Raw genomic sequence first — 17,119 nt, 5'->3', positions numbered from 1 at the left:
TTTTTCATTCTCCTAAAAAAATCAATTAATTCCTCATGGGTGTTGTACTCATTTAATATTTGATAAGCTTCAGCAATCATGTAAAGGAACAGGTGTGATTTTCATCTCTTTTCAAAATGAGACAGACTGTTTTCGGTAGCTCACATATTTAAATTCTGCAGAAGAATATATTTTCAACCATGAAATTGTAATGGCTCTTATTTTAATACTTGCAGAGGTCACCCTTCAGCCGGCTCCTGCAATCACTTACCGCACCATCGGGGGCATTTTTGACTTTTACGTGTTCCTGGGAGACACTCCAGAACAAGTGGTTCAGGAATACCTGGAGGTATGGCTTTGTAGTTAGATAGTCTTTATTGCTGCTATCTCATACACTCATTGTAAATTAGCCTGGGAAAAATAAAACTTATGGGCAAACTATGGATCATATACGTTGGGATTGTGAGTCTTCCATTCATTGTGTGTTTATTCTGATGCACATTTATTGAGTGCCTTCTGTGTGCTAAGAGGCACCGTGCAAGGCTTGAGAAATGTAAAAATAAGTCATTTAGTGGGGTTTTAAACAGATGCTGTGCTGTTTTCAAGGAACTCATGGTCCAACCATGCATGATCAGTCATCCCGAAGACCTGAGGCTACAAATCAGTAAAGTTCATTCATGCAGTAAATAAAAATTTAGTGAAAATAAATTATGTACAAGGAATTGGCTCTGATATTTTAGATCTGAGAACTTAACAGATAATGAAATGGAGACAAAGTTGTCTGTATTGGACATGTTGCTACAAACAGTGTTTATTCTAAATGCTTGGACACTTCTTTATTTTTCTAGCTCGTTGGACGGCCATTCCTGCCTTCCTACTGGAATCTTGGTTTCCAGCTTAGTCGCAGGAATTATAATAACATCGAGGGATTGAAAGAGGTTGTAGACCGAACTCGTAAAGCTAGGATCCCATATGTAAGTTGGAACTTATCTTATCATAAACAAGATTCCATTTTCTATCTTTTATTTTTTGTACCTAATTCAATTTACTAGGAAAAATACAGATAGATAAATTGGTAGATGGATGGATAGATGATAGATAGATAGATAGATAGATAGATAGATAGATAGATAGATAGACACACCTACTGTCATAAATTTGCAAACTAAATTACCTATGTCATCATGGGAAGAGCGCAGTATGAAGTCAGAAGGATATGAATTTGAATTTTAGCTTTTCCTCTTTCTAGCTCTATGCAATGTTGGGCTAGTTAATTACCACCTCTGTGTTTTAGTTACCTTCTTTATAAAATGAAAACCTAAGACTTCCTCTGGTGGGCTGGTTGTGAAGAATGCCTAAAACTGTGCATGTAAAGCACGTAACACAAAGGATGAACTCCATCAAAGTTAGTTGCTATTTCCTAAGAGAAAGCACCACCTGGGTGACATGGCTAACAAGTGCTGATTATTATAATGGTGACTCACAGCGAGTTTTGCATAGTGACTGTGGATATTCTTTCTAGATCTAACATACTCATTTTGAAAGCTCTGTGGTTGTAAAGTATTTATGATGACCAATGTCCACTAGTAAATAAAAAGATCCTTATTAAGTGTATAATATTTGAAAAGTTTCTCCCTGGAGATGTATAACATATGGTTAATGAGGTTATCAAAACAATTTATTTTGGGCTCAATCTTTGGAACTGTGATACAAACATATCTTTGATTAATACCTGAAGGAAGATATTATGGGTGGAAATGACTTTGGCCTGATCTCAGAAGCTTTCAGTCTCCTCTCAGAAGAGCAATGAGGGCAGGCAATGAGATGAATTTTTCTTGTGATAAAACCTAGTCATTGTATGGTTTTGTTGTTAAGGGGAAATGATTATTATGTATTTAGTTTTACTTAACCGATATCTGCTATCAACACCCAGTTCCAGGAGGAACCAGGCCAAATCTTGCCACATCATTATTTTACAAAATGCTTTCACATTCATGGTTGACCCTCACTTATTGGTATTTTGCAAATGAGGAAATGCAGACATTGCAATGTTAATCACTTTCCTGAGGTCACTCTACTAGCTCAATGACAAGCCCAGGATTCAAAAGTGGTTCTTTTTTTTTTAAGTTAAGGTTTTGCTTTTTGTTTTAAATATATTTTATTGTTTTTTTAAATATATTTTTTATTGATTAAGATATTATATATGTGTCCTTATCCCCACGTTATCCCCTACACCCTCCCCCGCCCCCCCTCATGCCCTCACCCCACCCCCCTGTTGTCCATGTCCATTGGTTAGGCCTATATGCTTGCATATAAGTCCTTTGGTTGATCTCTCCCCCTTACCCTCACCCTCCCCTACCTTCCCTCCAAGGCCTGACAGTCCAATCAATGCCTCTCCGTCTCTGGATCAGTCCTTGTTCATCAGTTTATGTTGTTCATTATATTCCACAAATGAGTGAGATCATGTGGTATTTATCCCGAGAGGGATAGAGAGTTAGAAACATCGCTCAGCTATCTCCTGCATGCCCCCTGACTACATGTGGTATTGGTTTCAATCTCCCCCCAGGCCTCTGAAAGGAAAAGCCTTTTGAGGTCTTGCTGGTTCAGAAACAAATGAGCTTTTCTTTCATGGATCAGATCTTTCCCACCAGGTAATGGTGGATGACACCTGGGTCCTAAAATGACTGCCCAGTGTTAGAACAGATGGTGCTGCATTGGCTATAGGCCACAAGCCACATTTTCCTTCAGTCCTGTAAGTTAAAGCCTCTGACACACGACCGACTGCAGATTGAACAATTATTTAGAAGACCTTCAGATGTCTTTGAAGTATGTGGCAATTGGAACAAAAGAGCATTTGGAGTCAAAGGGTCTATCACCAAAGCCCCAGTTAACCCCCCACCTACTCCTGCATTTGACTTTGGGAAATGTCACTTAGCCCCTATACATTTCAATCTCCCACTAAAAATTATAACATCGGCTCTTCACAGGTTGGTATGCAAACACAAAAATAATGTGTGTATGAGAGTTTGGTTAATTAAAGCTCTGTCCCTTTGTCATTTATCTTCGTTACCTAGTACCCTAGATGTTTTATAAGACAAGCAGGCTATTTTCTCCTCTTGTGATATGTTTTAACTTGTGTCTAGGGTCCAAGTTAGTACATGGTAATAACATTACTCATGGGCTCATTCAAACAAATATTTAAAGAGCACCGGTTTTATTTCAAGCATCTAAGCTCTTAAATTACAGGGATGAACAAGACACAGTCCTTACCTTCAAGTTCCTCCCAATACCTTATGACAGGCATCTATCAAGACAAAGAGATAAAACTACAACCGTGAAAGTGTCCGACTCTTTCAAAAAGGGCTTATTTACTCCTAAGAAGTAGCCAAGACCTGGAAGTTCCAGGATCATTAAGAAATATGCCTTGCCCTAGCTGGTATGGCTCAGTGGGTAGAGCATCGGCCTTTGGACTGAAGGATCCAGGTTTGATCCCAGTCAAGGGCCCATACCTAGGTTGTGGGCTTCATCCCCATAGGGGGCATGCAGGAGGCAGCCAATCAATGATTCTCTCTCAAAATTGATGTTTCTACCTCTCGCTCCCTCTCCTTCCTCTCGGAAATCAATAAAAATATATTTTAAAAAAAAAGAAAAATGGATTCTGTTTTAATGATGAAGAACCAAAGTTATCAGCCTGGTGATATTGCCTCGGTTCTAATTGGCCAGCACTGTCTTCCAGGATGTTCAGTACTCGGACATAGACTACATGGATGGAAAGAAGGACTTCACTATTGATGAAAAGGCTTTCCCTGGTCTCTCAGATTTTGCCAAGAACTTACACGAACATGGACAGAAATATGTAATTATTATGGTATGTTCAAACACTATTCCATGGCCTACTATTCCATTTAAAAATGCAAAAGACATTTATAAAAATAATATTTATTATCATATTTATTTACTAGAATCCTGGCATCTTACATGATTCTGAATACCAGCCCTATAAGAATGGAAGAAAAAAGAGAGTATGGATCTTGGGGAATAAAGGCTTTGTCACTGGACAGGTAATTTCTCAAAAAAAAAATCAGTATATTACAGTTATTTGGGGGAAGTTTGTGCTTTTGGTATGACAATGAGTAGAAGGCAATTTACAGTATTATTACAGTTTTCTTGGCTTTAGAGGTTTCTGTTATTTTTAAAATAGTAGCTATAATAGTAGAATGATTAAAATTCTTAAGGATTTGCTTTCTAGTTGAAATATATTTGACATATAACATTTTATAAATTTAAGGTGTAGAGCATATTGATTTGATAATTTGATTATTACAACATGATTATCATTGTAGTGAAGGCACCTCTATCACATTACATATTTTCATTTCTTTTTTGTGGCAGAATAATTAAGATCTAGTCTCTAGAAAGCTAACCCTGACCCTCTAATAATACAGATAGTTGAAAAACAATATATTATTAGAAGAAAGTTAATTTATTCTTAAAGTTCTTCTGCCTTACAATTTATATCCCCCAGACAATAAATTCAACTATGGTAATGGAGCAAGATGCTCATAGACTAATGTGAAACCTACCTCAGCTAATATACTTTTAATTTACATGAGACTTATAGATAGAGCCCAGCCTTTATCCTAAGGTAGCAATTTCAGGCATTTGAATAAGCTGCTTAGGATCCTATTTGCAGGGCAGTTGAGCTTTCAAGAGTATTTTAAATCAAATCCTGTAGTCAATCTTCTCTTCCAATTATGTGTGGGGTCAGCCCTAGATGATTGGATGATGGAAGATTTATTAAAACTGGTACTTCATCTAAAAGTTCATGTGGCCTCATTTCTTGTTGCTCCCAGGCAATTAACTTTGCAAAATTTACCGTTTTAGGGTTATCAATGAACCCTTACCTAACTTCTCACTTAATTCCCATCATTGACTTTGTCTATGATACTTCTTTCTATTTACTTTCTTTTTCATTAATTCTAACTTTTCATGAAACAGTAGTTTCCTTCCTTCTCCAAACCAATTCTTTGCTTTTGCTGTTTTGTTTGATGTGAATTTCTAATATACCAGATAGAGCGATATTCATATATAAGTACAAAATCAGAGGCCATGGTCACATAAAAAATTGTTTTGTTTACCAGGAAAGTAGATTATCCAGACTTATGAGTCATTTCAATAGTATTCATATTTGAGATGTTTGTAATTAGGAATTTGCATATAACCACAAAAATTTAATTAGATAGTTACCTCCATTGACCAATAAATAACAGAAATCATTTGATCTAAGATGTTAGCAGAGGTAGTGTGGGTTAATTATAAAGGAATTTGGTTAGAATGAATGTTCCTGGGCTTGCTCTAGGGACAATGTCACTGTAGGTGATTCCTTTGCACACTATCTTTTCCTTGAGTTTCAAAGTTACTTCTGATTATTATATGGTGCCCCATCACCTAAAACAAAGAACCAAGACATAGATAGCTATTCATCATACTGCCTGAGCATAAAGTTGTCCCTAAATGACAATCTATAAATTTGTTGGGAAAATAAGCAAGAATGTATGTATAAAACTTTGTATCTTGTCAATTTAGAATTTTCAGTAAGTTGGCTATGACTATATCTTTGTGCTATTTGTGGACAATGTTAAAAATGAATCTTTGATAGGAATAGATAAGAAGAGAAGATAGAATAAAATATATTTGACCTGAGTAAGAAGCACAAAATGCATTAAACTGTTTAAACAAGATTGTTTCTATGCCAAAACCAACATATCCTATATAATAAAAGGCCAGAGATCGTAACGGTGTCAAAACCATAACGACCGTTAGACCAGAACCACCACAGCCCCTCACCAGGCTAGCCCTGCCCCCCAGCAAGCGGTTATGGGAGATCAGGCAGGCAGGCAGAGTGGTTAGGGGCAATCAGGCAGGTAGACAAGTGAGGGGTTGGGAGCCAGTGGTCCTGGATTGGAGAGGGTGCAGGCCGGACTAAGGACCACCCCCCCCCCCATGCACAAATTTTGTGCACCGGGCCTCTAGTTATCTATAAATAGCATTATTCAAATCAGGTTTTAGGTGATCTTCAATTAACAACACATTAAACAAAGTCATTCTCTTCTAAAATGTCATCTAGTTGAATTTTCCATATTTTAAACATGTCAATTGGCCTGACATGAAATTTTACTGTGTTTTTTTTTTTAATCAGAGAAAAGCGACATTTGCTGGCTTCTCATCTCTATAATAAGTTGTTTTTCCTTTTATTTTTTCTCCCTTTGGTTCCTTGCATCTATTTTAACATTTAGTTTTAGGAGGACAGTCACACGTTTTGATTCTAAAATGTAAGCTACATGGGCCTTCTGGTAGAAGAGATAGTAGCCAGCAATAAATGCATGTGTGAATCATCAGATAAACCACCACAAATTTCCTTGTTTTTTAGGGATATCCCGGAAAGATAGTCTTTCCTGCTTATGATAATCCAACCTGTACTCAATGGTGGACAGAAGAGCTTCAAGAATTTCATAAAACTTTGGAGTTTGATGGAGTGTGGCTTGTAAGTCATTATTCCAGTATAAAACTTACTTTGGAGACAGATATTTCTAATTTTAAGATGAATTTTAACTCTAATCTCTAATAAAATAGTTTACTTGACATAGTGATATTTAAAATCCTTTTACTTAATGTTGAGCTTATAATATACAATAAATTAGATGCCTCGACCCCCTGGATTTTAATTCTCAATCTGCTACCAACTGGTTATTTATTTTTTAAGAAAATATTTTGCTTTCTCATGGACTCAGCTTTTTCCTAAATTAATTGTGTTTTAACTTTAAAAATACTATTTTATTAGAAACTACAGGTGCCATTATTTGTAGCAATGATTTATTAAAATTTAAAGTAAATAATTAAAGAATAAATTTAATGGTCCTTTTTTTTTTAGAGGATAGCAGGTGGGGAAATTTATTTGAAATTTGAAAAATTACATTTTTGTTAGCAGGATTACACATCACCTATTTGCAAGCTCTTTTAAAGAAATGGATTTTATCTCAATTCTATCTTCTTAAGCCCTGCACTGAGTAGAATAATAGAATGGGCAAATTATGAAATAGAATATTACTCTATCTTAGATTCTTTAAAACAATACTGAGGCAATATCAGCAACAATAAAATCTCAGAAGGTATGAATTAGCCTTTGAAATAGTATTTCTTAATTAACTAATTGAAATCAAGGTATAAAAGGTTAATTGTACCTGATATAATTTAGAGTTGGAAGGTACTGTAGATACAATCTAATCCAAAAGATGAAACAGAAGTCAGAAAATTTAAGATTACCTAAGATTCCAAAATCAATAAGAGACGCCAGCTATCCAGCCTCTAGTTCAGTAAACATTCTTTAACAACTAACTATATATCAATAACATTTTCCACTTTGTGTATTTCGTGTCTCTGAAGGAAATGGAGGAAGTATCTGTTCTCCAAGGTTCTGATCATGGGTGTGAAGATAACAACTGGAACTACCCTCCTTTCACTCCCCGTAAGTTTTCACCTGTTTGTAATGATGTAGGCAGGAGATATTTAAAACAACCTCAGTGAAACTCAGTGTAGCCAGGAGCAAGTTCACTTTCCAATGGTTCTTTTGTTTTGTTTTGACTGTTTTTATTATCTTAGTAGGGGCCTGGTGCACAAAATCCATGCACTGGATGGGGGCTGGGGGTCCCTCAGCCCAGCCTGCACCTTCTTGCAGTCCAGGACCCCTCACTCCCTACCCGCCTGCTCGCTACTCTTTACCACTCAGCTCTCTGCTCCTTAGAGCTGCCCCGGATGCGGGCCTCCACCTCTGCGCTCACCAGCCTTGAGCCTGGTTTCTGGCTAAGAGGCGCTCCCCCTGTGGGAATGCACACTGACTACCAGGGGGCAGCTCCTGCGTTGAGCATCTGCCCATCATGGTCAGTGAGTGTCATAGTGACTGGTTGTTCCATGGTTCAGTTGATTTGCATATTAGCCTTTTATTATATAGGATTATTTTTATTATTTTATTAAACATTTTTAATGTTGACTTAATTGCAGGTGTCCCATTTTCCATGTGCTTTTCCCACCTCCACCCACTCCACTTCTCTCTCCTTGGAGACTTTACTGTAGTGTTTAGTCTTGCATTACTCTTTTGCTGACATAATCCAAGGGCAAGCATGTGGTGAAGGTCATATCTCCCCTGGTTGTGCCTCCTCTCTCAAATTCTACATTTCCCATCCTGTTTACTTCCTCTAAACCTTTTATACATGTTACATATGGTTCAATTTTAAACTTTATGAGAATATCAGAATACTGGAAGTAAAAACTGCCTTCCATTGGAGTAAATCTGTAATATGTGTGTGTTTGTTTAGCTTATTACCAATAGCATCAATGGTTCCTGTTAGTCCTTCCAATTTATGAGTCCCATTTCCAGTCAAAGTCAATTTTCCAGTCCCTAATTTTAAAAGAATGTGTGTGTGTGTGTTTGTGAAACAGTATAGTGTTGGTGGAAACAAATAAATTCTAACATCTAAGTGAAGTACACAATAAAAGTTTTTGCTCATATAATATTCTAGTGTGGAATGTGTGGCTCTCATCCCAGCAGTGACTCGGGAATCCATTTACTTCCATCACCTGGTTCTCCTATCTCAGAGCCCTTTGTTTCCAGCTTCCTAGGTGAAGGAGAAATAGAAGGGTAGAGGAGATTTATGGATAAGCCTGGAAGTGTGTGTGTGTGTGTGTGTGTGTGTGTGGGGGGGGTGTTCAATTTGTTCACAGAATCCAATCACATGACTCTGCTAAACTTTCAAGAGAACATGTGAAATATAATCTTATATTCCTGGGGAGAAGACGGCTTGGTGAGCACCTGGCCAGTCTCTGCCAGTTTCTTCTGGTTTCTTCACTTCACTGGTGCCTTTGAGCCACAGGTTAGCTGTTTCTTTACTCCTTTAAGAACTTTTTAGGAGGAATCTTGACTCAAACCAGCTAACTTCTTGCAAAATCTGTTTCTTTCCCCCACTTATTCTTCTCTGTTCATTCTGTGTTCCCCCAATTTTTTTCACTGTGTATCAGTTTATCATGTTTCTCTTTTAATCTCTTAATATTCTACTTAGCCAAAAATGTTTTCTTTTGTTTCCTATAGAACATTGAAATCTCATTACCTTCTGTCTGCTTCTGACAAGGATCCTACTCCCTACCTCTCAGCATTTTGTCTCCTACATATGATAAACTGCTCTGCCTCTGGTCTACTTTTAATCTTTTCAGGATTAGAAAATACATCTGTAATACTCTCAACAATAAAGATTTTAAAAAAAGAAAGTACACTGTCATGAAAAAGATTTAGATATATTACCTTTGCTCATGGGAAGATCTTAGTATCCTTTCTTATCTATATATATAAAAGGCTAAGTATCTGCCCTTCCCTCTGACCGGTAGCTATGACATGCACTGACCACCAGGGGGCAGACGCTCAATGCAGGAGCTGCCATGATGCACACTGGCCATTTAAAAATAAACGGCACCATGGACCTGGAGCTGACAAACCAACACTCAGCTTCCCCCAAGTGGGACACAGGCCCTGCTGCCACCCCAGAGTGACATCTCAGCAAATTGCAGCCAATGCTGCCAAGACCCCATGGTGCAAAATGTGGCCCACAGCCCAACCCAGCCTGGAAATGGTCGCTGTGGGCACCAGGTAATGATATCACTTAGCAACACCCAGCTTCCTCTCCCTAGCAACTAGCCTCCTTGGAGTTTCTTTAGCCCAGGAACCCAACTTGCTTTATAGCCAGGTGCAAACATTTTATAGTTTAACCAAATGTTTGTGAAGCATTTTCATGTGACTCATGTCATTTGATCCTCACAGAAGTCCTGGAGTAGGTAGATAGGACACTCAGTAGAATCCTTTTCATTAGCTGGGAAACAGATTTAGAAAGTTTAGAGACTTGACCCAACTGAAAAGAAGTAAGAAATGGTGGAACTTGAAAATGACTTCAGGTTTTCTCACTGTGCAGAATATAGTCAAACACTGCTGTAGTTAAAAATTGCACCCTTTGTTCTCCCTGCTGATCTACAATAATAATCTGATAATAATCTGCTTCATGTTGATATTTACTGCTGTGCTGCTGACAATTACCTGAAGAGAAGTTGCGGTGCTTCACTGGGCTAGAAAAAGTTTAGCTAAATCAGAAAGCAGGTCTAATTAAGCAGAGTGTATTCTATATATATAAAAGGCTAAGTTGACTCGTGCATGCACCATACATATAAAGCTCTCGGTGGCACCAATTGCACGTGTGTGTTTTGATCTGTCATTATTGATCATGAATTTAGTTGACACTTCTATTATAGAGAAAGGACGAATAGTGATATTAAAATATTTTTTTCTAATTGATTTCCTTTCAATGTTCACGAATCCATGCACTGGGACACTAGTAATTAATCTAGTTGTGAATCTCAGGCCACAGACTGAGTCATGCCAGAAATATAATTGTCTTTATATTTTATAATTAAACATAATTTCAATCTCTGATTCTGCTGGGCTGGTGAGAAAAACTCAACCTCAGTCTTTCCTGGCTCTACCACTTTCTGGAATTGTGCCTCATATCTTATGAACAGGCAAGGCTTCATGAAGGAGGGCAGGAGGTATGGCCCCTTGGTACTGGTCTTCAAGTAGAAGAGGAAGAATGAGATTGCAGGCCACAAGACAGAAGTGTTGTTACCATTTTAGGCATAAGAAAGGGAAACAATGACTATGCTGATTTCTAAAGGCAGGATCTAAGTTCTCATTCATGAAAGGCCCCAAATATCTCATTTTTTAAAAAGTGTAACTGAGGTGTGAAGGCTTGTAATTTCAGAGTGTATATGTTACCTTTTCACTGCCCTCCTATCTGTTCTTCATACATTCAATTCTCCTTGATTAAATATCTGTAGTTATGTGTGTACTTTATTTATATTTTATCTCAGATCAACTTTCCATTGCTCTGAGTTTTTTTCTCCGTTGCCACCACTCAGCACCATTCTTTGTGAGCTCAAGAGAATGAAAATTGATTTTAATGATTTACCTCAGTGAGGGGCTTAGAGTATGTTCCAGTTAGGAAGAGGCATTGGGATAGGATTTGAAATCTGAAAAGAGTTTTACCAGGTAGAGATTGGTGGAGAAGGTACAGGAACTTGGAAGCAATTGGATTAGGTGGTTATTTTGTTAGAGCTTGTTGATAGGGAAGTGGCTCATCAATGGGTGTTTTCCCACAGGAGTTCTGGACCGCTCGCTTTTTGCAGGAACCCTCTGCATGGACGCCGAGGTTTACCAGGAGCTTCACTATAATGTCCACAGCCTGTATGGCTACTCCATGGCAAGAGCCACAGACTCGTAAGCACTGGGTTTTTCTTCTACTTTGAGATTTGGGGAGCTGGGAGATAGAGGGTTTCTCTTGTCATTTATAGATATATTTTTCAAATATATTTTGTGGTTATGTGGATCTAGAAACTCAGATCTTACAGGTTACTTAAGAGGTCTTCCTATATAATTCCTTGGCTTCTGTGCAGGATTATTGCTTATTGGCTTGTGACTAAGGACTTGATATTAGTAGACAATAATGTGCAAGGTATTTAGAACCTCCAAGTGGAAGTCAGCCCTTGCTTGGGTTCCAATACTGAATGTGCTATGGTCACCACACAAGAATTGCCTGATCTAGCAAATAACAATAACAGGATACCCAGTCAAGTTTGCAATGGACATATGTACTGTATACTAAAAATTATTAATTGTTTATATGAAATTCAAGTGTATTGAGTATCCTGTATTTACATGGCAATGTTATAGCAACCCCTCCTAGCTTTCCTCCCTACTTCCTGCCCCAGTCACCCTCTCAACTCTCCCCTCTGCCCTAAGACATACACAGTACCACTACCACCATGGCTACTACCATTACCACCACCACCACTACCACCACGCCACCATTAGCACTACCACCACCATCACCACCATCACCACCACCACCACTCAATATGAAAGTCTAACAAAGAGACAGATGCTTCCTGCAAAAGATTCAGTCTTTTACATACTTTGTCACATTAATATTTTGCTGCGACTTTGTAAATTGAGGAAAAGCTCTCTGCAAAATCTTCCCCTGCCCACCGAAGTGATAATTTACAATCATTATACCTAAGAGAGCAAGAAATTAGGGACTAAGATTAAGAAGATTTTAATTTAAATTTATAAAACAGACAGGGAAACTAAAGTCTTTGAATATTTGTTGGGGACCTTCAAGTGGCTTAGGAAAGAATGTCTTAGTTTTTCTCTACTTATATCCTTTTGCTTTGGTATTTCTGGAATACCATAGTGGGGAGTAGGGGCAGGGAGACTTTGCTGTTTTCTCAGTCCTTTTACTTGACTTCTCTAGGGTACATAACATCACTGACAACTCCTTTGAAGCTTGGTTCCTTTAGTTCTGAGACACCGCTCTATCTGGGCATACCTGCTCTTTTTCCAGCTGTCCCTTCTTAACCTCTGTTCCTTTTTGACCTCTGGATCTTTTTCATGTATTCTCTCACGATTGATAAATCTTAGGGGTCAATCCCTAGACTTCATTTTTCATTCTCTACCAATACAAAAATAATTTATTCCTTCTCATCTCAGTTTTTACTGTAATTTATTTGATAATTTTAAAATTGATAATTCTATAAATCTATAGCTTAGATCTTTCCCCGATTTTCAGGCCCAGATATCCAAAATTACCTTCTGATCTTATCTACTTGGATGTCTTATAGTACCTCCAATGCCATTCACCTTACTGTTACCTATTTCTGCCAGACCCCCACAGTCTAATCATTTTTGAAACTGCTCAATTCCCTATCTTGGTTGGTAGCAACACCATCACTATCTCCCAGACTCTGAAGTGAGAAACTTGGTATTATCCTTGACTTATTTCTTTTCATCACATCCACTTCTACAATCAGGCTTCAGACCTTTTGACCCTAAAACATGCCTATAATCACCTCCTTTTTTCCTCCACTGACACTTTTTAACGAAGGCCATCATCATTAGTCAAGTAAAACTTACATGAGTCCCATGACTACTGGTCTCCTCTCCCTGACTGTAACTTTATTTCCTACTCATATCCCTACTCTTGCTATTCAAAGTATGGTCCAAGGACTAGCAATATTAGTATCATCTGGAAACATATTAGAAATGTAGCACCTTGGCCCTCACCCTAGACCTTGGAAATGAGAATATGAGTTTTAACAAGATTCCCAGGGGTATTGAATGTATGTTAAAGTTCCAAAAGATCTACTCTCTACTACTGTTGAAGTTACCTTCTGAATCACATGTCTGCTCATTTCTTTCCCCAGTGAAAATCTGCTCGCTTCTTTCCCCAGTGAAAAATTATCTTTGGCTTGGTATCTTTATACAATAAAATCCAGTCACCCCAGTTTCTCTGTCACTCAAACCTATAAAGTACTTCATAACTTAATGGTTTCTTAGTATTTTCCTTTCATCCCTGCTACTCTTATATTTTATGCTCTGGTAAAACATAACTGCTCTTGCTCCTGAATCCAAATGCTGTTTCATTATTCCATGTCTTTGCATGTGTTGCTCTCCCTGCACAGGATTCCCTTCTCTGCTCGGTCCATTTTTCAAATATGCACTTATCTTTAAAACCTCCCCTCAGATGTTAAACCTTCCTGACAGTCCTAGGAAAAGATTACCCCCACACCGACCCCATATTTTGTGTTACCTTTGTTCATATTGTACTATGCCTAATATCCAAGCACTTGTATTATAGTTTTTAGGTATTTACTTTTTTTTTCTTGCTGGACTATCAATTTCTTGAGAGCATAGTCACCCCGTATTTTCTTAGCCTATGGAATCATGTGTATACTAAAGGCATGGTTGTTGAATAAACGCCTGGCCTGAGAAAGAGAAGAAAAATGGAACCTGATGAATTAGAGGCATAGACTGGGCCTATTTTGTTTTCCAACACCATTTTGTCCTCATGACTTAATATTATTCTGGATTGTTCAATGAGAGAGAGAGTCCATATCCACTAAATGCGAAAGTTTTTTTTTAAAAATATATTTTATTGATTTTTTTACAGAGAGGAAGGGAGAGGGATAGAGAATTAGAAACATCGATGATAGAGAAACATTGATCAGCTGCCTCCTGCACACTCCCTACTGGGTATGTGCCGCAACCAAGGAATATGCCCTTGACCAGAATCGAACCTGGGACCCTTGAGTTCACAGGCTGACGCTCTATTCACTGAGCCAAACTGGGTAGGGCTAAATGTGAAAGTTTTTATTTCAATAAGTGAAAAGCTTCAAAAAGAGGGACACACATTTCTGATTTCATTATCTTCCCTTTTCTGACTTGTTTCTCTGTCACTCAACTTTTCTGGGAAGTAAACTAGATGAATAAGACAGTTCCCTCATCTTTAAAATGAAAATCTTAGATTGGTGTTTCCCATATTCCTTCTTGTTCTGATCTATTTTGACTCATGGATGCTTCTAAGATTGAAGGTGGGAGGAGAGTGGATAAATGGCCAGGATGGGAAAGAAAGCGTAAGGGAAGGCGGGAGGAAGGAAAGAGAGTTTCAAATTGCTTCAATGTTCAAATCTCCATATGATAAAAGTACTATAAAATCACATTGGGATTGGTTAATATGTTCTGAAGCTATGTCAATAATGGTTAATAGTTAAAAGGTCAAAGTTCCCAGAGAACAATGGAGATAAGTGAAACAGCCTTCAGGCATCAGACAGAGTTGGTTAAAAATCAGATAAGATTTTCGTTCAGTTGGATCTGGGCATCAGGAGAATTTAAATCACAGATCTGATGAACATTTAGCTCAACTTTTGCTGGAAGTATAGTTTAGGGACAGTAGTTACTGGTCTACAAAGAGAATTAAGTTCACTTTCCTTTGGCTTGAAAGTAGGAAGAAACCAGATCCTCTCAGATATCAAGACCTGACCATAAGTAAGTCCAAACTGAGAGATGCAAAATAGAGACTTAGGGATCTCTGGGTAAATATTTCCTCTTAAGCTGGAAAAAAAACCACCATGTTATCTAATCAGTGGTACTATAATGGGCTGACTCTAAATAAACCCTAAATTCACTTAACTTCATTTCCTGTTTCAATTTCACTTTACATAACTTGAATGTGTTTCTTTAATGACTGAGGATTGCAGGATGCAGTAAACCCTCTAGCCAGTGGTAATAAACACAAAGTATTGCCAGTCCTTATAAAAGGAGAAATGAGGACAGGAGTTGAAGAGTGAGTCCTTTCCATTCTATCCCCATTTTTTGGTCATTTAATTGTCAGAATTTAATTTTCTTAAACCAGTCTTCTATTTCAGAATTTCCTTCCTTTTTCCATTATAAGTTGTTCTGCACGTGTACACTCCCCATAACATTCTTAGGAATGCAAAGAGGAAAAGCACTGGTGGCTGTGATAGTGCCTATGAGGAATTGCCCAGTGCCTGATGGTACACTGGTCTCAGACCATGTGTTGGAAGGAAAGATAGTAGAGCTTGCCTGCAAAGAGCTAGAAGCAACTGTGGCTCAGGTATCACCATCCAATAGTTGTATTATTGTTCAATTTTAAAACACTAAAGGTAAGTGTGAACTGTTTAGGAGAGGAGAGAGCAGGGAGAGGCCTAAGCAAAATAGTGTTCTGAATAAAAGCTAGGAAAACAGCCTACATCTTACTTCATGTTATCCCATCCCACATGCCCACATCTGGTCTGAATTTCTCGTCTTTAATTCCTTTGTTTTACTTTTTATATAGTTTTTACTTGATATGTAATATTTTCTAAGTAATACAATGAAAATATTTATATTTTAGTTACTTTTAACTTCATTAAGAGTGCCATATGCCATCTTTTGAGACTTATTCACTTCAAGTAATACTAGTTTGCACAGATTAAGATACCCTAACATTAGGAATTGTTAATAATAAGTTCTGAAGCTTCAGAGGAATCGGGTTCCTGGGGCCCAGACTGTGTACAAAATCTCCTCTTAGGCAAAGAGCAGGTAAAGGGTTCGGACCTGAGCTGGTGTTGTACTAAACAAGATTATGAATGGCAGCAAGCCATGGAACCCAGGTACATTGGAAAAACTTTCTCTAGAGGGAGAAGATAGGGCCTATAGCCCCTCATTCCAATGTATCACCGACCAAAGGGGCCAGAGCACAGGCAGATCGAAGATGGAGGAAACATAATCAGGAGGCCAGGTGCCTCGAGAAATTCCTTGAGGGTACTGACTGTAGAGGTTTTTATTGTCTTATATGAGATCTGCAACCTTACCTAGAAGTGAGAAAGAAGCTCTTAAAAATGCTAATTCAGTTTGTTCTCCTTCATAATACCCTGATGTTTTTTTCTCAGTTTGCTTTTTTTCTCAGTTTGCTTGGACCTTTGGTATAGGTCCTTTGGTTAAGTCTTTGACATTCACAGTTCATTTCACATTCATTTGACTGTATTCCTTTTCAGGGCCTTGAATACTGTCTTCCCCAAAAAGAGGAACTTCATCTTGTCCCGTTCTACTTTTGCTGGGTCTGGCAAGTTTGCAGCTCATTGGTTAGGGGACAATGCAGCTACATGGGATGATCTTCGATGGTCCATCCCTAGTATCCTTGAGTTCAACCTATTTGGCATCCCCATGGTGAGTTTCACTCTCAACCAAGGAGCTTTGACATTCTTTCCATTACCAGTCTTTGAGGTGTCTGAAAACCAGTGAGCATACAACTCACTTTGATATGTATTGGAAAAATCAATTTTTGTGTGAGCTGCCTTCTGATGATAGGATGGTAACACTCTATCATTGGCATCCATGGACTCTCTGAAGTTAGAAAGGAGACTCCATGAGTAAAATGTATCAGTATCACAGAAAAAATCCATCAAAAGTGCATCAATGATAGCAAAGCATGAAATTGGGAACTGAATATTGAGGGTGAGCCCTTAATAAAACATACAACAGTCAGTCTTCCTCTCAACAGTCAATCCATGATTGCACACTTTCTTTATTCTCCCATTTGGCTGGGGGCTTGCCCTGAAACCTTGGGACCTCTTTAAGCATGGAGTGATGGGAATAAGAGATTCTCATTTCCTTTATCACATAGGTATACAGTCAATGCTTTCTCCTCTCTCA

At 38.1% G+C, this 17,119-nt stretch overlaps 1 protein-coding gene across 1 annotated transcript in view; it reads left to right on the top strand.

Annotated features, from left to right (window-relative positions):
• MGAM2 (maltase-glucoamylase 2 (putative)) overlaps positions 1-17,119 on the top strand; it is a 76,031-nt gene that overhangs the window by 11,710 nt on the left and 47,202 nt on the right. The window contains 8 exon segments of the mRNA XM_036329001.1: positions 216-328; positions 828-953; positions 3,716-3,847; positions 3,942-4,040; positions 6,410-6,523; positions 7,423-7,504; positions 11,230-11,347; positions 16,462-16,633. Coding sequence (XP_036184894.1) covers positions 216-328; positions 828-953; positions 3,716-3,847; positions 3,942-4,040; positions 6,410-6,523; positions 7,423-7,504; positions 11,230-11,347; positions 16,462-16,633 — 956 coding nt within the window.

The sequence above is a fragment of the Myotis myotis genome, unplaced genomic scaffold, assembly GCF_014108235.1.
Source record: "Myotis myotis isolate mMyoMyo1 unplaced genomic scaffold, mMyoMyo1.p scaffold_m19_p_11, whole genome shotgun sequence".
Lineage (NCBI taxonomy): Eukaryota > Metazoa > Chordata > Mammalia > Chiroptera > Vespertilionidae > Myotis > Myotis myotis.
This window is presented reverse-complemented; position numbering and strand designations above follow the sequence as displayed.